General features: G+C 42.3%; 1 protein-coding gene across 1 annotated transcript in view; it reads right to left on the bottom strand.

Moving 5' to 3' along the window:
• Positions 1–14,074: 14,074 nt before the first annotated feature.
• FBLN5 (fibulin 5) overlaps positions 14,075–26,294 on the bottom strand; it is a 54,817-nt gene continuing 42,597 nt past the window's right edge. The window contains exons 8-11 of the mRNA XM_085317541.1: positions 24,332–24,454; positions 23,654–23,780; positions 20,525–20,720; positions 14,075–18,747 (exon numbers count right to left, since the gene is read on the bottom strand). Of these exons, the coding sequence (XP_085173667.1) occupies positions 18,586–18,747; positions 20,525–20,720; positions 23,654–23,780; positions 24,332–24,454 (608 nt within the window). The 3' untranslated portion in view covers positions 14,075–18,585. The remainder of the gene's footprint in view (positions 18,748–20,524; positions 20,721–23,653; positions 23,781–24,331; positions 24,455–26,294) is intronic.

The raw sequence follows: 26,294 nt of genomic DNA, 5'->3' as shown, positions 1-26,294 counted from the left end.
CTGCAGGGTAAGCTGCAGCTCACACACAGCAAACAGGTTCAGAAATTTCCCCAGGAAGTTCGAGTTCAGAAATTTCCCTCCAGGAAGTGCAGGATTTGGGAGACTCCAAGCTGTTTTATCCAGCTCTTTACCCTCCTGCTGCTTCTCACAAGGACCAGAACCAGGAGTGCTGAAACACCCTGGCTGGGGGGAGGCAAGCAGGAAGCGGGGCTGCATTTCTGGGAAAAAGTGAGCGTTTCCTCAAGGAACTTCCGTGTTTACCCAAAGAGCTTCAAAAACTCAGATCCGTGGCTGAAGTTTTGCATGCTCGCCCTAACTGCTCTTGAGCGCCAGCCTTCCGGGGATTCCCCACCCACCAGGAACATAGCTTTTCTACGATGATATTTTCGCTTTTAAATTTAATAGCACCATGGACCTGATGCTAACTAAGAATTTCATGCCTGTCATCATGTGCTGTAACACAGCTACTTCAAGCTCCAGAGCCGCTGTAAGGATAGAGCCTTTGCCAAAAGCACAGACTCGCGTTTGGACTGACAAAGAATCCGTGTTAACAGTTCAGAGCCAATAGCACAGTGTTGGGATACCATGTAGTGGAGTAGCTCTGATTCCTACTAATGGGGCTCATGTGATTTTATACACGCTCACTATTTTAAAGAAATAAAAGTAATCTGATATGCTTCCAAAATTATCTGAGCTCTTTTGAAGTGTACATTAAGCACACATTTCAAGGCATCTCTTTATGTGATTGAGCAGCTTTATTTTCACTGTTCATAAAAGCGTGTTTAACTACTGATACAGTTCCTGTATGCAGCTTGTTGCTATCAGGTTATGTGAGCATCAGTTTGCACTCGGGTTTTTCAACCCCTTCAGTGATTTCCAGTTTTGCTGAAGTAGCTCTGCAGCTGCTGGAGTCAGTAGTGTGGTAATAGCCAACCTTCAGGTATGCAGGTCATGTCACCGGTTAAGGAAGGGACATAAAAATGGTATTTCTGACAAGGAAGTTATAGGAGAAAAACAGCTTGCAAGATGATCTTCCTTCTTTCTCAAGGCATGGGAAAGGTTGTCCTCTGTAATTTAAGGAGCCTCTTCTCCCATTCYCTTGACATTTTTTGATGATTGGAGCCCGTCTTCCATTCTACTTTCACCTGCTTGAAGACTGGACGTGCTGCACGTAGTAAAGGATGTGGCTGACCTGATTTTTGTGGAAGCAGGGAATGTTATTGAGCTACAATTTCTTAGCTGGGATAGAACACAAACCTCCTCTCCCTTAGATGATTTTTGTCCCAAACAGATCTAGCCTCAAGCTCAGGAACGCAGCCAATTTACCTCTGTTCTCTGCTGCCTTGAGCACTCATTCAGCTGCAAATATGCTCCTTACTTTCCTGCCTCTGGCCAGCCTTTAGTGTGACGCATGCTCTGCACTAGTGGCTACTAATCTCTCTGTAASTAAACCTCCCTTGAGAAACCTGGTCACGTTCCCTGCCTCACTGAGACCTCCTCTTGGTCTCTTTCTCCTCCGTGCCCAGCCCAGGACTGTCACTGCAGCCGCTCATCCTTAGTAGCTCGCAGCGCTCTGCAGTTGCCCTTGCCCTCCTCATGCTGCCTCCACCCAGGGCACCCCTGGTGCTGACACCAAGCTACTAAACCAGGTTGGTTTCGGATGACTGTGCCAAACCACTGCACGATCAGTTCCCAAAATGCAGGGCTGAGACATTTGAGCAGCTCTGTGTAAAGCCAACGGAGGAGAATTTATTAGTTTAGACTCTGGGCTATACTGAGTTTCTCATATTCCCCATCGGCGGCTGTCTCATCTGTTTTGAACCTGTGCACAACACACTTTCGCTTGCTGATGGTACCGCTTGTGCTATTGAATTACAACTTCACAACATTCTTCACAGTGAAAAAGCAGAAGCCAGAAGAGAGGACTGTAGCAAGTAGCTACAAACAGGAGAGCTTATTATCCCCCGTGGACCTTAAACTTTTAGGAAACATCCAGATGGGAAACAATAATAACTACATATATAAATATTGAAAAAAGTACTTGACTAATTCTTTGTGTCTAATGTTTTTGAATAATCCTTTATGTCTGTGAAAGCTTTCAAATAGACTATGTATGACTCTCTATCTTCATTTTCTGCAAATATGCCAGTGAACAAGTTTGTAACCAGAAATACTTGTAGAGGCTGCAACTTTGTAGAAATCATCTGATTTCTCCCTAGTAATCTTCTGCTTCAGAAACCTGATCTTACCAGTTCTGCTTGCTTACTTACTGCATCATGTCAACCTCAATTTTGAATATTCAGCAGTTCAGAGGATGAATCATGTTTGTAGGGAGTCACTGAAATCTTTCAAGCAAAAAAGTGCCTGTCCATTGAAAACATTATTGCTTAGGTGTAGTTCTTACCTAGTTTTAAAAGGGTGAAATGCAATTAAACGCCTGATCATTGCAAATAGCTTACCCAGCTTACTTAGTTTCCTTCAGAGTTAGCAAGTTTCTGATGCTAATTTGTCTGAAATATCTTAGTTTCAGAAAGTAACATAAAGTGATGTGCTTATAGTCAGATTAAAAATACAGTGTATACTGCAATAGCCAAGCGATGAGCTCAGCTGTCAGGACCTAAAAGTAGGGCGTTATCAGACAAGTCCRGCGTGCAACAGAGCACTTTTCACAGCCAAGCTCTGTGTGTAGCTGCTAAATAAAGTTTTGTTACCTACAGGCTTTGAAAGAGAAAAAAGAGGGTTGTGCAAATTAGATTTCAGCAAAATATTASAGTCCTTTCCAGCCAAAGTCTGTAAGTGGTTAATACACCTTTGTTATAAACAACTTCTGCAGCCATGAAAGTTTTTAAAGCAATAATCTTTATCCCTTGAGGTTTTTCTGGGAGAAACAYGAAACTGTATTTCTCATTCTCCTTGTTCTACTGTCAGCTGGAGACTGTCTTTTTCCATTCCCAACACAGCTTTTGAGTATAACAGACACCTTCCCTCCTCTGCCACAGATGCTGGGTGTGGTCCACACACTTCATTACATAAAGCTGCTATAATTCAATCTGTGACTATTTTTCTGTGTTTTTTCTTTCAAATGTACGTTTAATGTCACACTTTTCTGACATAACCCATTGAAATTCTGTCYCCCATCTGAGATTGCAGCTAGTTTCCTCCTCCCACAGTTCTTTAGAAGAGCAGCTTTATTGCAGTGTCAGGCATCTTTGGAAAGTGTTGCTTGGATGCTTAGGGTAACAGTTCAATGCAGATATTTTGTTGTGCAAATTAGATCATCTCTCTTTATTTCATTTAGATTTACTGTGGATTTGAGACATATTTTGCTGGCTTGTTATGTCTTGCAGTTATAAGGCAGATCTTTTCATGCACAAACAAGTCACTAATATATACTGAAAATAAATCCAAGGTGCGCTCATCCTTCATCCACCAGCRCACTTCGATCCTGTCCACAGACATTTGTCTCGGTCATCTAGGGCCTGCAACAACTGCTTCTGAGCTAGTCTTCAGCATCATGCATGGCTGCTACCCCAAACTAGCACAGGCTAAGGGGAGCTTCCTTGGCAGCTAATCTTTGGGGCAAAGTGGCTGGTGTGCTGGGCCTCAGTTGGAGTTTTCATGTGCCATCAACTTCAGCCTGAAGCGACAGCTAGAGGGGCCATTGTGGATGCACATTTTTGCAGGAACAAAAGGTTCCATTTTCTGCTCGGGAGAAGCTCAAAGAAGGCCTTTCTTGCTATTGCTGCTGTCGAGGAATCTGGCATGATGAATCCAGTAAGCCCAGGAGACGTTATAAACCTTAATGTACAGTTGATAAAAGGATGAGGCAGAGCCAAGGATGACTCCTCAGAGTGTTTTCCTATTACATCCTATCTCTTCTTGCCTGGCTTTATTAAGAACCAGCTGCTTTTAATTTAAGCACTGGTCCCACCAGGTTTGTAAGATCATTGTCACGTCTGMCGAAAAAGGGTAATAGAATGAAACATTATCAATGCATTGACCCTTTCAGATATTTTCTAGAGCCTTTGCACCCTCAAGACCATGGGTGGGCAGTGCTTCCCTGGGTTTAAAATGAGCATGCCACATGCAACAAATCCCTTGGCATATTAGACTTGTCATTTGAATCCAAGCAATTGCAATAGTCTCGTGTTTGATTCAGTGCTTTAAACCAACCTGTGTAGCATGTGTTTGGGTCCGTACATAGTCTGCAGTTTGGCAAACACATTTTTAGGGTAAAGGATACAAGAAAGATACAAAGAAAGAGCCTTATCTGCAGTTGATTTCAGGAAAGACTTGAAATCAGGAATATCTTTGGCTTCCTGTCTACCTTTCAATGCAGTAGCTGGACTCTGTTCAATAACAGGGTTTAGAAATGTTCCAAAACCTTCATTGTTAGAGAGAAAAAAAAAACTGGAAAGACCTGTTTCAGGAAAGACTGTTGTATCTCTGTAAATGGCCCCATGGAGCACCTGACCCTGGCATACACTTATTTATGATAACTAATTTCCATGGCGTCACATTAACAAACATAAAAGGTCATGAACTCCTGCATTTCAAGCAAATATGTTTGACATCTGGGATCTGGCAGAAGTTCCTCCTGTGGGATAGATTGTTTGTGCAGAGCTTTATTGAATAATAATATTAAGAATGACTTACGAAATATTAGTGTAACCTAGTAAGAAATCATTGTATTTTACAAGCCAGAGATATAATAGATCTCACAGAACTATTTTAGTTCATCTGATGCAAATGTATGTCAAGGAAAGATAGCTGTGACCAAATAAAAGTGAAAAATCTGTGTTACAGCACTGCAGTTAGGAATAGGCTGAAAAGAGAGGTCCAAATCCAAATTAAGTGTATGTATTTCGCTATACCCCTGCTCTTTTAAGTGAGCCATGAGTAAATTGGCAGGGAGTGCTGATAGCTGGGGAAGCCAGAGAGGGCCTGGGGCTGGGCAAGGGGGGAGGCAGGGGTGGTGGCAGTGCCCATGGGGCTAGACAGCATGTCCTTAAGGGAAGGAAAGCATAAGGCAAGATATCTGTGCARGCCTCCAGATGGCCGGTCTCACTGCATGGGCTCTTGCCGTCCTGACGCCTGCCATGACAGCCATGAGAGGGGGACCATTGCTAGAGGCTGCCAGCAGTGARCCCCGTCCTGCCTCGCTGCGTGGCCCTCGCCTCTGCATCCACACTATCCACTGGRTGCTCATCTCCGAGTGTGCAAGGACACCTTCCTGGCCTTGCATGGTGAGATGGCACCAGCTCCGAAGCATCGGTTTAGTCCATCTTGCTCCAGAAATGAGTGACCACCCTCAGGAGGATACTGTGCACACTAAGCCCCCGCTAACGTGCAGTGCAGCAGTTTGATGTCAACAAGCCTGCCACACTCTCATCATGTGGGAGGTACGTGGGGCCCCCTGGCCTTCTCATTGATCTGTTTTGCTTATCTTTTGCCTAGACYAGAGCAAAAACCTCACAGGAGCAGCCCTTTTCCCAAACCCACAGGACTCTCCCCATAGGAGCCAGGGCTACATGTGATGCCCAGTCACACCAGGAGGTGCTTTCCCTGCCTAAGTCCAGGCTAGGTTAGTGCTACCTCCTGTGGTGCCTTTGTGGTATCTCGCCTGAATGCTGTTCTGGTGCCACCTTGTCCTTGACACTACCCAGAACTGCCTCTTCTAATGCAGAAAAACTGACAAGATGTGGTCTTCTGGGTCCTCMCACTCTCCATGGGGGCTCTGCAAAGAGCAAAGCAGGCAGCTGACCTCAGGACAGGAGATATTCAAATGCCTGCCCAGCCCCTTTCTCTTCCTCCCTTTTTGGGGATCTCAGTGCCAGGTGCCACTGCCCTGCCCTATATTCTTACACTATCATCTGTCTGGGGGTCTCCTCGGGGCTTCTCTTCTGAAAAAAGATACAGGCCAGCTGGAGGATGAGCAGATGTTCCTCTCCCCAGGACACAGGGGCCAGCCAGGTGTCAGTCGCATGCTGGAGCAAGGGCAATACTCAAAAGAKCCTTCCTGAAAGGCACTGAGCCCAGAAACAGGGACATGCTGTGAAATGCAAAAATAATTTGTTGTTGCCAGCTGTAAAACTTTTATTTTTCTCTATTTTCAAGTGCATCAAACTTCATTCACCTCACTTAAAGGAGCTGTGGGCAAGAAGCCATCTCACAAATCATAGCMGCCTACAGACTGCCTGTCTCATAGATACAAAGAAGTGACAGAAAGAGCAGATCTATATAGGGCACCTACAGAAACTGGAAGGCTGTTCTTACATCTGAAGTTAACCAGTTCGAAGTGAAAACACACAGTGAACTAGCTGGAGGCTTGGCCACATCACTCAGAGAAAAGCAAGTAGATAAAAAGCAGGCCAGTCTGGCTTGATACTTAAAAGCACTTGAGAAATAAGTAATGCTTCTGTAATACCAGGTTGTGTCTGCAGAAATAGCACAACTAGAAATAGAGGTTACTAGTCCGCTCAGTTAATGCCTTCAATCCAGCTGCAGGGTGCTTGGTGATGTTCCCAGGAAAATATGCCAATAAATGATATATGAAATAAGGCAAAGCCAACCTGCTGCCTATCCTCTGGGTCTTCAGTTTGCAGGCCCTCTTGCAGCATTGGCTGCTCCTCACCCAAGCACTCAGAATCAATGAGAAGTAAACATGCTGTAGCCAAAATCAATGCTGATATCGTTAGAGATTTTAGAGCAGGSATAAGGATACCTTCTTGTCTGGAAGCACTGGATTCTGCATCTTTAGTTCATGTTCACTTATTGCATAAATGTTCAATGAGATGAGAACATGCAGTTCTTCAGAGATCACATCACTGAACAGAATGGATTACCTTCCTGGGACAACTTGATCTCACACCTGAGCTGCATGGCACAGGTGTCGCAGACCGGTGTTCTAAAAGAAAGTTTAATAGCTGCAAACTACAGAACCTTTATTCTTGATCATATTGTCTTGAGAAGATATTTTCAGGAATTCAGAGTCAGTAATAATAAATTTAAGTGCAAATATTTATTTGCAAGACACAGTAGCTATGCCATGTTATTTACCTGTGATCCCCAAGCCAAAAAGCATTTACATTTATGATTAAGGCTGGCCTTCCATGGTGAACAAATATCCACTCACATAAAGTATTTTCAGCTGTCACTATTCCTTTAACTCTTAACTCCGTAAAAACTAGATCATATGGTAGCAGAGAATTCAAGGGTGAAGGGTTAATCATTTCCCTGTAGCTCAGGAATTAACTTCACATTAAAAAGTGCATTTGTGTCCAAGCGACATGATGAAAAACGTGGTGGGAGATGAAAGGTGCACTCATTCAAGCAAGCAGGGATTTATTGAACTAGTTCTTCATGATCTTAGTAAAATGAACAGAACATTTCTCAGGCAACGCACTGGTTGCTCCCTAAGTGCTYTCAGTTAAACTGATATGGTGACCCTACAGCTCTTCATTAGCAGGCAGATGGAAGCTGTGTGTCAATACTGGGTTTTAGAGGGCCTTGGTGATCATTCTTTAATGGTACATTGACTGAACTGKGCAAGAGGCCTGGAAAGGAGAAATAACACAGGCCAGAAAGAGAAAAATGTAGATGCAAAAATGTTGGTAGAGATCATCATTTTGCATTTGCATATTAGCTTTCATTTGAGACAATCCTCACAAACAGCGGTACAGACTATGAATTGTTGCGACTATGTGAGTGAACTGTGGTTCACATGTGCCCTCCTAATCGGTTACCTGTGTGAGAAAACATGCACCTGTATGAAGCTGCGAGCTGCCATCTGGCTCACTGGGGTGACCGCATAGGACTTGCTTTATCTGTCTGTGGTGTGGCTCTGTGCAGGCTGACAGAGGACAGTTTAACAGCATTTAGCAGCACCTGCAGGCCCACCTGCGAGGAGCAACCACTGCCACCAAAAACAGGGTGGGGAGAAGGAGTCAGGAGTTCTGGGACATAGAACATAGTTTCCTCCTAGGACTGCTCAAGGAAATATGATTATTATATCACTCTTTAGTGCAGCAGAAGTTTAAATCCCTGCAGGATATCAGTTTTACAGCTCAGCCAAGCTCCATCTGTCCAGCAGCACAGTGTTCTCTACCAGCTGTGACAGCAGTGATAGAAGAGCAAGTACAACCTCCTTCTCCTCTCCGCACTTGCAAGTCTTCTCCGAAGATACCATTGCCTTATCTACAGAACGCTCATTTGCATCAGCTTTTGCTGAATACAAATATCCCTGGACATCCCTAGTGTAGGGGTGGATTATTCTTGCATTATGAAAAGAGCTAAAAAAGAGGAAAGAGTGACCCTATTCAGTGCTACATGCAAACCTACCTAAGACAAACACAACAGTGTATATAATAAAACCAACTTTAAAAGCCCATTGTAAACAGCTAGAGAAAGAAGCATGCAGTGGCTCAAGTCTGGAAACCTCAAATTAGACCGCTAGAGCTGTGTGCCAACAGCGTAGAGCTACGAAGACGATTAGAGGACTGGAGCATCTCTCTTAGGAGGAACAGCTGCGAGAGCTGGGCCTATTTAGCCTGGAGAAGACTGAGAGGGGATCTTATCAATGWGCGTAAGTACCTGAAGGGAGGGTGTCAAGGGGATGGGGCTGAACTCTTGTCAGTGGTGCACAGCAACAGGACAAGGGGCAACAGGCACAAACTGAAACRCAGGAAGTTCTGGCCTGAATATAAGGAAAAACTTCTTTACTATGAGAGTGAYGGAGCACYGGCACAGGTTGCCCAGAGAGGCTGTGGAGTCTCCTTCTCTAGAGATATTCAAGGCCTGCCTGGATGCAATCCTGTCTAACGTGCTYTAGGTGGCCCTGCTTGAGCAGRGTGGTTGGACTAGATGATCTCCAGAGGTCCCTTCCAACCTCAACCATTCTGTGATTCTGTGGCTCTAAATATGAGTATGAGTAAGTCTTGTTTCTTAAAATGTCCATTTTCCATCACAGTGATGGAAGGCCAATCAGTTCCCAGCATCACTGTTCAAGTCACTCCTACCAAGACACACYACTGAGGACTGAAGAACCAGAATTTTTTGGTTGTGGATCACAGACTTACTTTCACATTTTCTTTGAGCAGTTGTAGAGGCTTGTTGGCTTCTCCTGAAAATTTTCAGCTCAGTGTTCTTGCCCTCAGCCTCTCCTCTTTTGCCTTGCATGTGTGCCTATCTCATTTTAGGGTAATTTTTATTGAGCGTGTGATTCAGAATTAATGTGTTCGCAATGCAGTGGAGGGAATTGAAGTGTCCTTGTGATACTGTAAATGAGCAGCAGCAGTTCATTTCAGTTCAAAACAGCTATAAAGATCTTTATCAGCTTTCTGAGTGGCTTGTAAATCTTAACAAGGCCAGTGAATAGCATGTTACCTACCACACCTCTGCAGTGAGTTCTTTCAGTGGTGAGAATGAGAAAAAGCAACAGTGGGACATAAGTTCATTCACTTCCCACCATGTGAACCAGATGCAAACTCAGCTGCCTTTGCAATTTGCTGAAATAAGAACATTCCACCTGCAAAAAGCAAAACGAACCCACAAATATGAAAACCCTATTAGGCACAGGTCATTGAGTATCGTGGGGGTGGAAAAACCATTCTTGCATTAAAATCACAAGCTTTGTTGTACAGGTGGGAGTGAGAACTAGCTCCTAGTTAATGATTTATGGATCAAGAAACCAGTTCAATCTAAATTAGATCATATTAASACTACTTGTTATGAAAACTAGCTTATTCTACAGAGCTAAGCCAAATTCTGCCCATAGCCACATGTTCGCTGCACAAATCCTTACMTTCGCAGGTCCAGGCTGTGCCTCCAAGAATCAAGGCCCTGAGAAGGGGAGGGAGGACCTGGCAGACTGGCATCACATCAGGCAGGAGGAGAGGTCTCCTGGGATCCACCTCCAAGGCTGTAGCACACYGTCGCTCATCTTCCACATGCACTGGGAGAAGCATGGTCAGTGCTTTGGGAACTAGAAGGAAGCTGTCCGCACCGACTGAAGCCTTCACTGGAGCTCAGGAGAGAAAGGAAGGCCTCAGATACATCAAGCTCCCTGTACACATGGAATAGATTTGCACAAAAGCTAACTGAAATTGAGCCTTGTCATGAACAAACCCAGCGGAAAAAGATGGTAAAACATACGCATACGCTCCCTGACTATGGAAAAATTTACAAGAATGTTAAAATTATGAAAGAAAACTAACATCTTCCAGTCTCCTAAGAATTAATTTTAATTTTGCATTGAAGTTTACTGCACTACTGTATAAGTCACTAGCATTTAAGACCAATAAATATAACGATATTACTGATAGTCATTAAACTTGCTTTGGAAGGGGGTTATGTGATTTTGGYATAAATGCTTTCAGTGATGCTATGATCACTACTAAACAAGGCAATGGTCAAAACAGACTGCAATTCAATTACAATTTTTGTTGGCAATATATATTTTTATTTTAAAAAAGCTTTACAATAATCCCTACTGGCATGTTCTATGTAACTTGTTCATAATTACAAAATGACACAAGAATTAAAAACTTATTTTCTGCTATAAATGAAGTAATGGTTGTARGTTAAAGAGGCAGGCCAATGAACATTGAAAACATCCATTTTAAATTACAGTATCTCTCTTCTGATAAGAACTAAGATGACCAAATATAGCATGTTTAGCAGACCAGACAGCCTGCAAGTACGGATTAGGGAAATGATTTTTTAAACAGAAGCAGGAGAGTCTGTGGAGCATCTGTCAAGTGAATCCTTGCCCCTACATCTTGACTGCTTACATGAGAAATTGGTGGTAAGGTGGGGTAAGAGAAAGTGCTATACCTTATATAATACTGAACACTTGGTCTTCCAGTATCTAACTCATCTGCTTGGGTGAGGGGTTGTCCAGGGCAGTAGGATAAGCACAATTTTTTGGGGAAACTCATGCTGAATTCAAATGCATAAATACTGTCCCCTGCTTTTCTAATTGAAATGAATACWAACACTTTTCTATCTTTTGAAGGCCAAAGCAAAGCTAAAATGCATCCTACAGCAAGAGGAAGCTTGTCTCAGAGATCCTGTACACTGAGAACGTTCCCTAGTAGTTCTGTAGTATCTTTGTTTGTCCTTCCCTCTGGCCATGCCTGTCTGCTCCTTGGCCCACCCATCAGCCAGCCAGTTCATCTGTACTCTGGTACAGATCAGCTGCAGTTAATCGTACCGGTGGGATACAAGAATGTCTGGATGTCAAGGAGTTAATCTTCCCATTCCACACACTGCATGGGATGGCTTCTTTCCAGAGCTATTTATAGGCTGCATGGACATTTATCTTTCTAAGGAGATAATCTCCTTTTTAATAGTTTGTGTTTTTGGTTGATTATTTTTGGCGATAGCAACGACATCATAAGGAAAACATTGAAGATTAATTAAATACCAAGCTCTCTTTTATTAACATTCTGGTTCAGCTGTGATTTTATCCCTCAATAATTCACTCCTTCAATGTACGGGTCTGATTTTTCCCTGTTGTGAAGTGAGTGCTGCCCCGGTGTGGYAAGACACACCGAATCAGAGTGCACAACTCCGAATAAGCCCAGCCCTGSTGGAAGGCAGAAGGGTACACTAGCACTTGCTGCAGATAATAGGCATATGGTAGGCAACAGCTTGGCCCAGCCATGTAAAATTTTCTATATATGCATAATCACATCAAGAAATATTATACATGTTACGAGGAAAATCTCCATTTGGCATCATTAAGAAGTCAGTGAAGATCTCTCTCCTCCAGCTGAGGACTTGTCTCCATGAGGTTCCTTAAAAAGCAAGGGTGCAGGCTTGGGCTGATGGGTCTTTCTAATAGCAGTAGGAGCCCAGGGATTTCTGCAGAGCAGCTACCAATATTTTGGAAGTGGCCAGTTTTTCTGCCCCTCTTCTCCACCTGAATGATATCAGATGTCAAAGTCCAAAGGAACATTTTAAAATGATGAAGTAAAGTTAGAGTTTTGGGGGTATATTGATTTGAATAACAAATCTGTGTAATCTTGGCAGGTGTTCTGCCTCTTTGTTTGCATTTCACACTACAAAATGAGTGTACTGGCTGGAGTGTTTCTTAAAAACAGCAATTTCATATGAATACTGGAGAACACTAGAGCTGGGCATTTGAATTGTGTTTGCATTACGTATAACCAGCCAGGACACACATACCACCATCTGTTTTGAGGATTTTTGTCAAAATAACCTTTGTAGCTATGCTTTCACATATTAAATACAGAACATTTGCAGAAAGTTGCTGATGAGGTCTGCAGACATATGTACATCCATTACTTTGAACACTGCGGAGTCCTGAGGAAGTTGACATGACTCCTTATGTATTATACTGACAACTCAAAAGAATAATTTCTATGAACAGTGCATGAGTTATGACTCTAAGCTTTTTAAAATGTGTGGAGTCCAGTGTCTGTGTTGGTCTTTGAAGAACAGGGGCAAGGAATAATTCATGGAAACACATCAATGAATAGTCTGAAATATCTGAGAAAGTCAAAGTGACAAAGGACATCTCAGAAAACACTGAAGTACCCCAAGATATTTTCCACAGAGCTAGAGATGCTGCAATTGTATTACTGTTTATTACTAGAAACAGTCTTTCAACTCTACGGCAAAAATAATATGTGTCTACTTACATTTCTATCACTGACATGGGAACTGAAGACTTAAAGAAAGAAAAAGGAAAAAGAAGTTGGGCTTAATCCAGAACTGATGTAAAGTGATTAACAATCTCACCRACTTCAGCATAGCAGTGGTCACTTTGCACTGTCTGATGGGGTCAATATCTGTGTTTGCAAAGTGGAAAAACCCCATCCAAAGTGCGAGGAGTCTAAGGATGTATTGCATAAGCACAACTTTATCAGGCTTCCTAAAAAGCCTGGTGGCTACTAAGCCAGCTTGGTATACACACAGTTTCAGGAGAAAAGTGATTCATCGCATCAATATTCATCAAAACAGCATTTGTTACCTTCAAAACTAGGGGGTGGTGGAGTTTTTTTCTTTCTTTTTTATTTTTTTTTTTTAGATCCTCTTAATGAAATCAGGCTCTGCCAGCAGGCTGGGTGACCCATGCAGTGATTCAGGCCTAATACTTTGCTGAAAGGTTACAGAGGGAGGGGGATACAGAAGCAGCAGCTGCRGCAGCAGCATGCTGTCCCATGCGTGTCCAGGGAAACAGGAGAAGAGCCTGTYGTACCACCAGTAGGTACAGAGGAACTCTGCAGGAAGGTTAAGGGTCTGCCTTGGCTAAGGAAGAAGCAACAGAGGTCAGTTGGAGTCTAGAAAAGACACATAACCTACAACTGATCTACAAAAGCAGATGAAAAATGTTAAATAACTCTAATGAAGAAGTAGAGCTCAGTCATTATGTATTTGCTGTGCATGACCTTAATGAGATCATTTGTCCAGGATGACTCAAAAGGGAGACTGAGTGACTTCTCCCTCCCTTCTGGAGGGATTTGAAAGCCTCTAAGGGACATAATTTAATGTTACCATTAGAGAAAGAGGGGAAGATAGGGATGGGGCGTATTTGGTAGGTAAGATGAAAGGTTTTCTGAAGATCCCCTTGAAACTCAGCTRGGTTCCCCAACTCTTACATCAGTGTTACTGCATCAGTATTCTCTTATCTGCCTGCTAGCCAAACTCTCCCTCATGTGATCTCACTGATACTAAAGTTACACAGGGGATCGATTTGGCTGAAGGAATGATGGATCTCATGTGCAGAAGTTTGAACTAATGAAAACCAAAATAGGTGTGACTTCTCCCTGTGACTTGTGTACTTACATCAGGTGCACCCTGCAGAGAAAGCAGGTAAGGAAAGAGACAAGCTGCTGGATCAGAGACATCCAAGTGCAACTATCTCTGGACCGCTGCACTCCCCAATGACCTTCAGTACAGGTTCCTTTTCTGGGCAAGCTTTCTACAGCATGCTAGGAAGTTCAGTTATGACCATCAGCCTCAACCTTCAAGCAGTCCACAAACTGTGTGGCACCAGCTTTTGTGCTGAACCAATCCAAACTCATTCAAAAATTAAACCAGCAAAATGTGAAGGATTTAAATTACATTTATGCACTTGTGTCAGATGAGGAAACACAATTTGCTCCAAACGCAGAACGATATGATCACAACTAGTTTTAGCCTCTGAAAATTCCCCTTCCATACARCCACCTGTAAAGGGGATCCTCAATATGGTTTCTGTCTTTCCATTAAAGAGCAGTGGAGTAATGATAATTAACATCAGCTGAGGGTTAGTTCATCAAGGATGAAGATTTATTTGCCCTCATACAATGGTGCCTGTCAGGATTAAACAACTTCTTTTTTCTTTTTCTACAGAAAAGATTCAGTAACATGTTTTGTGAATATGTTGCACTTGAGAACATGAAGAACCACAAAATWTATTGATGCTGTTGCTCTGGTTGTTCTAGTCACAGAAAAATGAGTAAGTTGTACTGATGCTAATACTGTGTCAGACACAGTCTGTGATGAGGATATAAGAGTGGAAGACTAAATTTTGTAAAGATTGAGCCAAGAGAAGATAAATATAAGGATAGTCTTCCTATCTGAAAAGGAAACAGCTCTGCATTAAATACCAAAGAGCACTGGATGCTGCATTTTTGGCGATGGGGGTGGTTACCAGACACTCAGAGAAGTTTAGTTATTCCAACAAAGTTACTGTTTTCGGAGAAGTACGGGTTGAAAAGTGACTCTGTGGAGTCCAGCAAACTCTCAGGGAAGTAACATTATGTTGTCTGTATTTAAAAAACTTGATCCGCTAAAAATATTTCAAAGTCAAATAATCCAGGAAAGGATCCATTCAACCCTACAGTACTGGATGGTTCATCTATTGCCATTCTTCTCCCTCTGCCCCCTAACCGGAATAGCATGAATCATGTGGCTCATTTGTCAGAGTAGCTTCTCCTTCCCAATCACTGTGATCTGTATCAAAGATTATTGTCGTTTCTGCCTTTATTTATATTTATTCCAGTTATTGCACTGGCAACAGGTGCTGTACAACCACGTAGTGAGAGGCAGTCTCTTTCCTGAGGAACTTTGTTTAAATAGAGGTGACAGCTGGCAGGCAGGGGAGGAGGAGAGCTGGCCCTCCCCGGCTCTGCCAGGAAACGGGAACGTGTCAGGGCAGCCCTGCAGCAGAGCCAGAGAGAAGCCAGGTCAGCGCCCTCATCTTGTTTTGGCCAGAATATTGTCCATATGGTAAAATTCCTCCTGTTAGAAAATCATAGGTTAGAAGAAGGAATCATTTTCTGACCAGTCTGGAGTGGGAAATCTGCCCGCTCTTAGAGAGAGCTGGCCTCAAAGGAGAGCATGAACATATATATAGGAGTAACAAGTTTGCATTTTTAAATTTTATCATGTAAAGACCTGTCATGCATAATCCTTTCTTTTATTTGGTGAGAATTGCTGTAATATATGAGCCTGCTACGTTCTATTGGAAACACATCCCTGAATAGGAAATGGAGAGTTTAGATATTATAAACTGGTGGTAATTTATTATTTTGAGAYTGGCATATATTTTGGCAAAGTTAAAGTTGGCTGGAGTGATAGTGAGTGATGAAAGATGTTATGTCGGTCGGGAAGTGGCTGAATTCCTTTGTTTCCAGACTTTTCACTTTTTTTTTCGGGCGCAGAATGTTTATATAGAAAGTGTAATATTGTTTTATGAGTATTCACTGGACCATACTAAAACTAAGCATTCAAGCTTTGCTCTTTTAACAAAGTGTTTTGTTACAGAATTCCTCTGGTTTTTGATGTTTCTAAATTAGGGCTAAATCAGCTTGATATGTGGGGGCCATGGGAGAACAGCCCCGAACTGAGAAACTGCCTGATGTCTGACAGAGTGCTCTTCCTCTCCAGGAGGTGATGTGATGGGAGCAAGAGAGTGGACCCCTCAACCAGGCATGAAGAAGTGATAGCAGAGGGGCACAAAAGGGAGGGGGGGAAGAAGGACTTCCAGCCACTGGGAAAACTTTTAGCTTCGTAAAGCATTTAATGCCTTTAAAGAAAGACTCTGCCTCCCGCTTTTCTTTCTCCTCCACCGGAGCCTCCTCGTTTCCCTTGTCCCCCTGCCATCATTTGGTACCCGTGAGCAGTTTTGGCATCACTGCTTCAACAATCATTCCTCCTTTCTGGTCATCTCTATTTTCCCCTCCAAGATTGCGGCATTTGTGACCCACTCATGAAACACGTTCTGGTTTCTGGTATTTTTCTGCACATCTCCTCTACTTTTGTGCCCTCCAAGTGAGCTGCTCACAAACCCGCTGGCTTCCAGCACGCTGCTTGGCCCGCTGAAGCCTGGAGTCAGGGGCAAACCAGGTTTGTGCAGGGGGCAGAGGGCAGCCTGCCYACAGAGCTCTGAACCCCAGCACTTTGCAGCACTAGGCAGAAACCTGTGAGCAATTAAGAAATGGAAACTGCTAAAGCACGCTTGAATCAGTAGAGAGCATTTTGTTGCTGTGGGCTAAAGTATCAGGGCTTCCTTCAGGCTGAGCACAAGTAAAAAGAGCAGTGTTGCTAGTAAAGCTGGGAGAAAACAACTCCAGACTAACTCACAAAGCTTATTAGGAGCAAGAGAGTMAATTTTCTGATCATGTCATGCAGTCTGTTTTGTGAGAGTATTTTGCATCTATAATCTTTGATTTAAAACTCCTACTTTAATGAAGACCTCCTTTCCTGCCTCTTTGCATTATAATCTTTGTAAGTTCTCTTTCCCATGCAACGTTAAGTTCTACTAGTCCCCCAAAAGGCCAGCAAAGGTGAATCTTTCTAGTCCTAGCCCCGGTGTAGAGCAAACAAGCCAATAAAGAAAAAAGTGGGAAGGAATAGCAAAAGAGCCAACATCCAGGACATTTAAAAGCAAGGTATATGAAATGTTGACCCTACTAAAATCAAAGATCAAACTGCCAGTGCCTTCAACAAGGTGAGGAATATACCTCCAAACTACACAATTATTTGTGTGTATTTTTTTTTTTCAAACACACACACACACACACACACATATATATTTAGCTTAGCACTATGAGGCCTCAGCTGGAATACTTTTCCCAGTTTTGGGCACTGCACTTCAAGAAAGATGTGAACCAACTGGATAGAATCCAGATGAGAGCAAAAAAACCAAAAAATGATTAAAGGTCTAGAAAATGTGATGTATGAGGAAAGACCAAAAGAATTGGGTTTGTTTAGACTAGAAAGGAACAGTCTGAGAGGAGACATGACAACAGTCTTCAGACATGTGAAAGACTGTTGCAAGGGGGAATATAATAAACTGTTCTCTATTTCTGCTAGGAGTAGGCTAAAAAGCAACAGATTTTAAATTACAACAGGGGACATTCACATTAGACTTTAGGAAAAACTTTCTACTGGTTAGAGCAGTTATACCTGAGAAGACATTGCCTGTGGAAACTCTGGATCTCCATCCTTTGAGGTCTGGGTACTGGTTGATTCTGCTTTGTGGCAAAGGCACGTACTATATGACTATTCCAAGTCCCTTTCAGCCTTTTTTCTCCAATGTTAGGAATGTATGAGAGACACTATATGTAAATGGAATAAATCTTTCTTTCYGTCTTTCTTTCTTTCTTTGAAGGAATATGGACTGGTCTGATCTGAATGGTATTTTAACGGGAGATTAGTAGTTAGTTGCAGCCAGAATTACTGAGTTAGTACTACCTTACAACCATCATAACCTGTTTGTAACTATTACAGTCGGAAAAACAGGGGAAAACAGAGATCTGATTCTCTTCAGCTCTAAAGCCCCTGGACACTATTCTGGCAGTGGAGGCATATGTCAAAGAGCCTGGGTGTAAATAAGCATGACATCCTAAACATTGTAAAATATACCATCCAGTGATAGATTTCTATGATCTCTATTATATAGAAAGATTTAATACAGTAAGGAACCCAAACATGTGACACTTCGTTAGAAAGTAGAAGATTACATAGTACAACATGTATTTTGGAATGAATTTACAATGAATTTTAACTATAAAATAGAATGAAAGAGAAACAGATGAAACTAAGACAAATGCAGGGCAATTTGAGCCAAAGTGCCKGACTGATAATTCCAGAGATAATTGGGAATGTAAGTTAGCACTTCTGAAATCCTTTCTTTCGAGAGGTGGTTTTTTGTTTTGGTTTCTGCTTGTTTGTCTGCTTTCCTTTTAAAATGAATAAAGCAAGATTGCAAAAGCCAGCTTCTTTCTCAGTTTCTTTGGTGCTTTTTGCTAAGCAGCCTTGGAGCTACAAAGGTTCACAGTCTTTCAAACATAGACTCATACTCTAGAAATGTTTACAATGGAAAAAAAAGAGTTCTTAAAATATATAACCATATAGAGAATCATATGGGATCTGCTGATGATACATCTTCGGCTGTCTGCATCCTGGTAGAGACTGTGCACGAAGAGGCCTCCCTCCTCAGACTGGCTTAGGTCACTGGCTCTGTGGTAATACTGATTCGGTTTCGAGCTGCTATATGTACTGACAGAGTTTTGCAGAGGAGGAATTAGGTCTTTCTGTTTCAATGTTTGAAGGGCACAAACTCAGGGTTTAGAACGAGTACTGTGATACGTATATCCTCAGCCGGATGACCGAGCTTCCTCTGAAGTTGATGACGGTGTTAACAGTGATCATTTCCAAGTCCAGCTGAATAGTACGGGGCCCTTTCACAGGACGGGTCATCACTAGAGTAGCACTGATCGGTCCTGTTTGCTGTGCACAAAACAAGAGGAAGTAGGTAAGATATTAAAAAATGACGCTCAAAAACTATGATCTTTGGTCCTAGAGCAGCCAAAATAACATTGTTTTCTGTTGCTCTATTAGAAGCTACTATATTCACTGGAGAGAGCTTCACCTCAGTCTTTGGCTCCATTTCAGTGTTTTCCGTGAACTATCACCTTCTACAATTTCTAAAGCCTTTGGGAGCCCTGCACATGAAAGAAGCCATTGTATGTATAAATCTGCTATTGTCTGAACAGTAGAAGATGAAAACACAGATTTACGATATGCACAAATAATGACCTTTTTCTGATGAGGTATTAGTTTGATGTATAAAACACTTACTTAGAAGTAGCAGATGCTAAGGAGAGTTTATGTGAGCAGAGCTTAAAGAACAGATGTTCTTGTGTATTTTTCCTGTGTGAACGGAATCAGAGTTTGACTTATATTTGCATACGCAACATTGCAAAACCTTACCCTCTGAAGAGACTTTTAAATATATGTTAGGTTAAGGTRATGGTAGGTCAGATTTTCAGAAGTGCTCAGGACCTATAATCAATCCAGGTCTCAGGTGCTTCAGTAAATCTGACCTCTAGTAAGTGGAAGCCGAGCTTAGAAACATATGGCCAGACCAGTGAACTATGAGTATTTAAATATCAGGAGTTCTGATGTTAAAATGAAGTGCAATTTGTTTTCCAGCAGAAGCATAGAGAGGGATCTGTTTTACCCAAAGCCTGACAGAAATTTGAGGAGGCAGCTAGGCAGGCCAGGCTGTGGGGCCCAGCTCATGAACAGCATCTCCGGAAGGGGCCACCCTGCTCCTTCCCCACTGGCACCTTCCCCATCCGCAGGTCCTCTACTGTTCTCAAAACAATGAATAAGCACCACCTGCTGGTTATAAACTCAGGAACATTTTGTTGCCAGTTAAAGAAAAAGTCAACTTGTGCAAGCAAAGAAAGGCCCTGGGTGTTTTATGAGATAAATGAAAAAAAAACAAAAACCAAAAAACCCCACCAGGCTTGATGATGACATTTGTCACTGAAGTCTTAAGAAGTGGCAGAACAACCAGATGGGGGGAGGGGGGGAAAGGGTCAGTGGGATCTGTAATGACTTGACAACAGGAAAGATCTTGTGAGATGTAAATGATCATTCCCAGACCACTTTTGTCAGAAGTGCAGTGAAGATGTCTGGGGAACAGGGATGTCTCTGAAGAAACTTCTGATTAAAGAAGTTTTGTTTTCTATAATACTCTTTACATAAAATGTGGTTTCTCAGTGGACAAAAATGCAACAAACAAAAACAAACAATCCAAAAAGCCAATTCTCGGCGTGAAGATTTTTGCCAGCCTTTTTGATTTTCAAGTTTTTCAATTTCCAATGCACAGTTAAAAAAAAAAAAAAAAGAGGAAACTTGAGCCTTTAGGTGGCAAGTACTGATTGTCTATTAAATAAAGAAGGCTTCACACAACAGTTTCACCTGAGCATGGCAAGCATGAGTCATTCTTTGAGAGGGGTCACAGATCTTGCTGAACTTAATGCCTTAAAAGAGGTAGCCCAAGCCCTCTGCAGCTGAGCACATTTGCTTTGGGTAGGTTTTCTTCCTGAAAAAGCCATCAATGCCTGCAGATCAGCAGACTGCTCTGCATGTCAGCATATAAAAATGTCATTTTGAAGATTTAAACGGTATTTGTTAAAGGCAGAGCTCTGTTGTCAGAAAGAARTTCAGCTAACGAGAGGTTTTTCTAGGTTCTCTGTAGAGGCATCAGACTTACCCGCATGTAGAATTCCCTGCCCTCATTCCCTGATTTGATTTGGAAGATGTAATAGGCTCCAGGGTAGCGAGTTGTTGCTTGCATCTGAAAAATGTCAGAAGGCACAGACCGCCCGGACACCATCTCCATGACTCGGTACAGGATGGTGAATGGTTGATCTCTGCAGCCAGGGTTTTCAGCTGGGCACATGCAGCGACTAATAGAGAGGATTACTGTCAGTGGTTAGAAAAATCCTGTAATGTCTAATTCTTTATATGCTAATATGTCTGCAGAAATAAATGAATAAAAGAATTTTATTGTCTATCAAAGTTAATGAAACTTGCAAAGAATTTGCTYATTTTTAATATTATCTATACCACTGCTCTGGCCTGCCTATATCTCTGTCTTCCTCCTCTTCCCGTCCACGTTTTGCCAAAATATTTTGGCATCTTTAGTCTCCTTAGATCACTCAAAATTCTATACTTTCCTTAAAGCAACTCTGCAGGTGCAGAATAACCCCTCAGTGTGTATGTTTGTTCTGAAAGTAATTTAAACTATACTGTCCTCAAAATTGTTAATTATTGGAGCAGTACACTGGTGGTGCTATATTTTGTATTCTTTGGTTAACAATCCTTTATATATTACATGAAAACACATGACAAGCCATTCTCGGTCAAAACAAAGTTCTCATAAACTCTCTATTCTTTCTCCAGTAGATCAAAAGCAAAGGCCTCCTTTGTATTCATTAGCCCTTAATGTGCTTCTCTTCCATTAACCTGTGTAGCTTCCCGTTACACCCACACAAACTCTTAGTATTCCCAGCACCCAGCAGCAGGGAGTCCCACAGCCCCAACAGGCTATGGGCAGAAACAACTCCTTTGCTTGTCTCAAAACTTCCCTTGCTGACTTCCTCTGATGCCCCCAGCTTGTCTGTCAGAAGGGACAGCAAACAGCCAAACCCTCATCATCCGTCTCATGTAACTCAGGATTTCATATTTGACCTCTTTCATGGCTGAGGTGTCCTAGCTTAGTCGCTCCTCACATGAAAGACATACCCTGCTTTTGATCATCTTTGTTGCTGTTCATGAACGTTTTTCTGGCTCTGGTGTACTGTTGGGAGGAGCAGGTGGAACTGCCCAGTCCTGAAGACATGGATACACAATGGCACAGCACTCTAAGGATATCCTCTGATTTATTTTCTATTCCCTTCCCTATTTCTACGTTTTTATTCCATTCCTAGTAACACCTAGCATTCATACTGCTTTTCTGATCTCTGCTGAACACTGCAGATTGAGCATTATAGGCAGAACTCAATATTTGAGCATTAGGGAGGTTAAGCTCCCCATAATACTGCTCAAATCTCACTTCTGAGTCATTAATGATGAGATCAAGCTCTTTATTTCATATGTGAGGTTGGGATTGTTTTTTCACTTTACATTCATCTACACTGAATTTCATTTGCCATTTTCGTTGCACAGTCACTGAGTCTTGTACAATCCTTCTGTAATTCTTTTCTGCTTGCCCTTTTCTTTACTGTCCTCAGACATTTTCGCAAACTTTGCCACCTCACTGTTTATCCTGTTTCCCACATTGCTTACAGGTATGTTGGACAGAGTAGGTCCAGGTCAGACTCCTGCAGAACTCTGCTGTGAAAGCTGACAATTTAATCCTACACTCTGTTTCTTATCTTTCAAAATTTTGTTCATTTATTCATCTCTTACAGCTGCTAAATTTCTTCAAAAGCTTTATGTAAGGAATCTGGTTGAAAGCTTTTGGAAACTCAAGCAGACTGTATCAGCCCCTGTTCCTAAACCACATTTCAAAGAAATCCAATAAAGTTGTGAGACAGGATGTCCCTTTATAAAAGCCATTTAGGGAACTTACTGCAAAAGAGTATGTTTTTTTGCCTATTTATTCTATAGCTTCCATTACTGACACTAATTTTAGATAGTTCCTCTGGTGAGTGCCCTATAAAAAGGTTTCTGGCATTGGAAACACCCAGGTCCTTCCATGGAGAACACAGATGCAAAGAATTCATTTGGCTTTTATACTGACCATTTCCAGACATATACCATAAATTAAATTCAGTCACATCTAGACACAAGACAAAGCCACCAAAAACAAAGCTCAGAGATCAAGAGTTTTGATGCAAGCTGATCTGTAGGGTCTCCAGAGATGGCCTCTGAGGAATTCAGATACACAGGCTTAAGACATTTCAACTTAAGACATTTCAGCTTAAGACCCTGCCAGCTCTAAGCCAGAAGTGGCAGAATGGAACATGTGCCCAGTCTTCAGCYGCCCTAGTCCAGAAAACAACATGAACATATGAAGAAATTATCATGCGAAGCACTGGATTCTTCATCTCTTGTTTTTCTATAAAATCCATTAGGCTGCCAAGCAATCTCAAGGAACTTAGTTCAGTGCAAACACTATGGACAAAATTATATGGACTGCAATATATAGAGCTCTGTCTGTGGTTGAAATAATTTGAGCCCCAGGAAGGCACATACAAAATGTAAAAGAATCATGCAAATTTTAGAGATGTGAGGTTTGGTTTTTTTTCAATGCAAGAATCACTGGTCAAATAATTCCAAGTTTAGGCAGTAACGGTGTTATCAACCCCATTCAGACATACCCAATTTCAAGACAGTGCAAATCAGCCCGTAGCCTTTTCAGCATATTTAACCTTTAAGTAGCAGGCAACTATTTGCATCCTGCTATAACATCTAATGTTTATAAAGTACTTCCCAGGCATGAGCTGGTTAATACTCATAGGAAGTGCTCATATTAACAAACAGGCTGTGTTTGAGCATGTATGAAGTCAGTTAGTGATGTTACTAAATGTCTGTTATTACATTACAGATCTTGCTGTTTTCTCTACTTACTGATAAGTGTTTTTGTGGTCTAAGTTCCCACACWTCTGGGTATCATATCACATTATAACATATCACATCCCACCTGGAGACCTCATAAGAAATTGCAATCTATTATTTTTATAAAGCTTACTAGTGGTAAATGCAGCAACAGCAGGTACCTATAGCTCTTTAGACACACTTCATGGCTGTGTTTCGAAACTGCAGTTTATTTGTTTCACTCTAGATATGCTTCACACAGATAGAATTTGCTCTTGTGGCTGTGGGTGCTACTCACTTCTCATTAATCTGGATATAAGGTTCCTCGCATCTGACTGGGTCTAAACATTTATATTCTCCTTGGATATTGAAACACGTTTGCTGTAAAGTGCAGGTGAAGTTTCTATTTTCACATTCATTGATATCTAAAACACAAGAAACAAAAGAGAGGCTAATGCAGGGAAATCTGTGCAATATACCACCTTTAAAAACAGTTTCCATCTTAAGGAATTGTCCCAAAATGAAAAAACATCTTTGCACCATGTGAAGTGACATTCTGATAACTGGATCCTTTTTTAAGATCAGTTTTTACTGCGTGCACTTCTGCTTATGGGAGTGCTCCCATGTGCTGAGTGCTGCGCAAGTAAAAAGAAATTTGCTGCTCAACCTCTCTGACCTCAGAGAATTTGCTAACTAAAGAGACACGCAGCGGAGAGGAGTGCATCTTGACGGTTTTACTGTTTAACTGTTTCTTAGTCAGCAATGTTTTTCTTACACCAGTGCCCCAAATGGCCTMAGTGGATCTCTTCACGTGACGACATTCTTACCAGAATTGCCTAACTGGCCCCTACAAGGATTTCATTATGCAGCACCAAGACCAAGCATTTCAGTCCTTGAAAGCCTCTTTCCAGACATGGGACTTATTTGCTAGTCCGCCYCCTCGCCCAGGTTTTAACCAGAGCTGGAATGTTCTTACCTTGGCAGCTTCTGCTATCATCCAGCAGAATATAGCCCGAAGGACAGATACAGTAGTAAGAACCAGGCTCATTCACACATTCATGCTGGCAAAGGAACTCGGAGAAGCTGCATTCGTCCATGTCTGCAGCGGTAAAACAAAGCTTAGAGTCTTTGGCATTACAGTCGATAGAGCAGCCCCCCAGGCAGATGCAGACTGTGAGCCCGTTACCCTGGCCGGAGGGCTGGTGCCCTCCAGCTCCTCAGAGCTTTGCAGCAGCCTGGCAAAATACTGTTTAACAAGTTCTCTGTTAAACCTTTAACTCCTAGGGAAACCAAGGCCGTTGCTGGACACAGTGTATGGCTCTAACTTATTTATTTATCTTTTCAGAACACCTGTCACCAGTTGGCCATGTTTTCAGTTCTGTTTTATGTCAGAGATAGAGCTACTCTAGCAACAAAGCTGCAACTGTAATTTGTAAGGAGAGACAAATGGTTTTTTTTCTCTTTTTTTCTGGAGAGCAAACTTCTCTTTCCCAGAGACACATGCGTCCCAGCAGAACTCTTGCAGCCAACTCTGGCTGTTTTATGTTTCTTAGCCTTTAGCGAGTTATTTCCAATGCATTCCAGTAAGACTTCAAGCTCGTCCCAGCTTGTGTTAGACCTAGTGGAATGGTGGAATCCTAGTGATCTTCCAGATACCCAGGAAGCTAAGCAGTCTGTCAAATCTCTGATTCAAAGCAGAAATCATGGTTTTTTTTTTTTTTTTTCCTTTTTTCCCCCAGCTGGTCATGACTTGACCAGCCAGTGGATTCTGCAGAGCTGTGTTCAAGTGAGAAGATGAACTTCAGAGCTGCACATGGAAGCAGCTAACTGAGGGGAAAACACATGCAAAGGCGCTAGACTGAGGGAGGCTGCTGTTAATCATTTCGTTATTTCCCTCTTCAGGAGAAGAAAGAAACAAAGGCCGGAGTCCTAGCCAGGAACTCCCAAGTTCTTATTCCCAGCTCTGACATACTGACTCTCCCAGGCAAATCACTTTTACTCTTCACACTGTATTTCCCTTTCTTTTAAATTGGGCTCAGTCCATTTAKCCGCTTCTGGTGTTTTGTACAAATGCACTGGAAAGTATTTGAAGTGCAAATATATTCAAGTGGCTTTATGTCCACAACCACATGTCCACAACCAAGGGAGAGACGAAAGGAACTCTACAGCTGCATAGTCCTGTTATTGTTGTGGCTTGCCCCAGTGAATTCTCTGAAAAAAAAACATCTTACTGACAAAACAAGCACYGAGGGCTGACTCCATAAAAGGACCGAGATATCAAACTCTTCCTCTAGGTGACCAGCCCAAGGCGCCAGCACCATCAGACTCATAAAACCTATGCTGCTGTCAGATGCTGAAGGCACTCAGCATCCAGAGGGCCCTAAATTTCTGCTGCTGACTCCATACGGAATAGATGCACCTTCACTATGCCCAGAYCTTTTTGGGCTCCTGCCAACCATCTCACCACAGGGGCCAAGATGGTAGGACTGCAGAGCACATCTAATGCACATGAAAGGGCTTTGCRATTAAGAAACACCTTTTGAGAGCCAAGTTCAAATCTCTGCCTCTCTCCTTGAATTGGAGTGAGAATATCTCCCATCTTCAAGGTCAAAAAATTGCTAGGCCACAGACTAATCCAACACATCAGTGAGCCTCAGCTATGTCTAATGATTACCTAGGAAGTGAAGTAAGCTCATCCAGAGAAATTTAACCTGCTCATGAGAGGCACTTGCTGGCACAGAAGCATTCATATCTCTACTCCAGCTTAAGCAGAGAAGAGCAGTTTTGAATTTGATTCTCCCATTCCTGTGTTTGGCCCTCTAAATTTTTCACCGCACCGAATGACCTGGTAACACCAACACAACCTGCTCCTCAGCACATTTACACACAACACAGCCACAGCAGTGTGCTTGCCTTCCCCCAGAAAAGCTTCTCTGCTC

The sequence above is a fragment of the Rhea americana genome, unplaced genomic scaffold, assembly GCF_003343005.1.
Source record: "Rhea americana isolate MKP2758 unplaced genomic scaffold, rheAme1 scaffold_5, whole genome shotgun sequence".
NCBI lineage: Eukaryota > Metazoa > Chordata > Aves > Rheiformes > Rheidae > Rhea > Rhea americana.
Note: the sequence above shows the minus strand (reverse complement) of the source record. Positions and strands in the feature narration are given on the sequence as shown.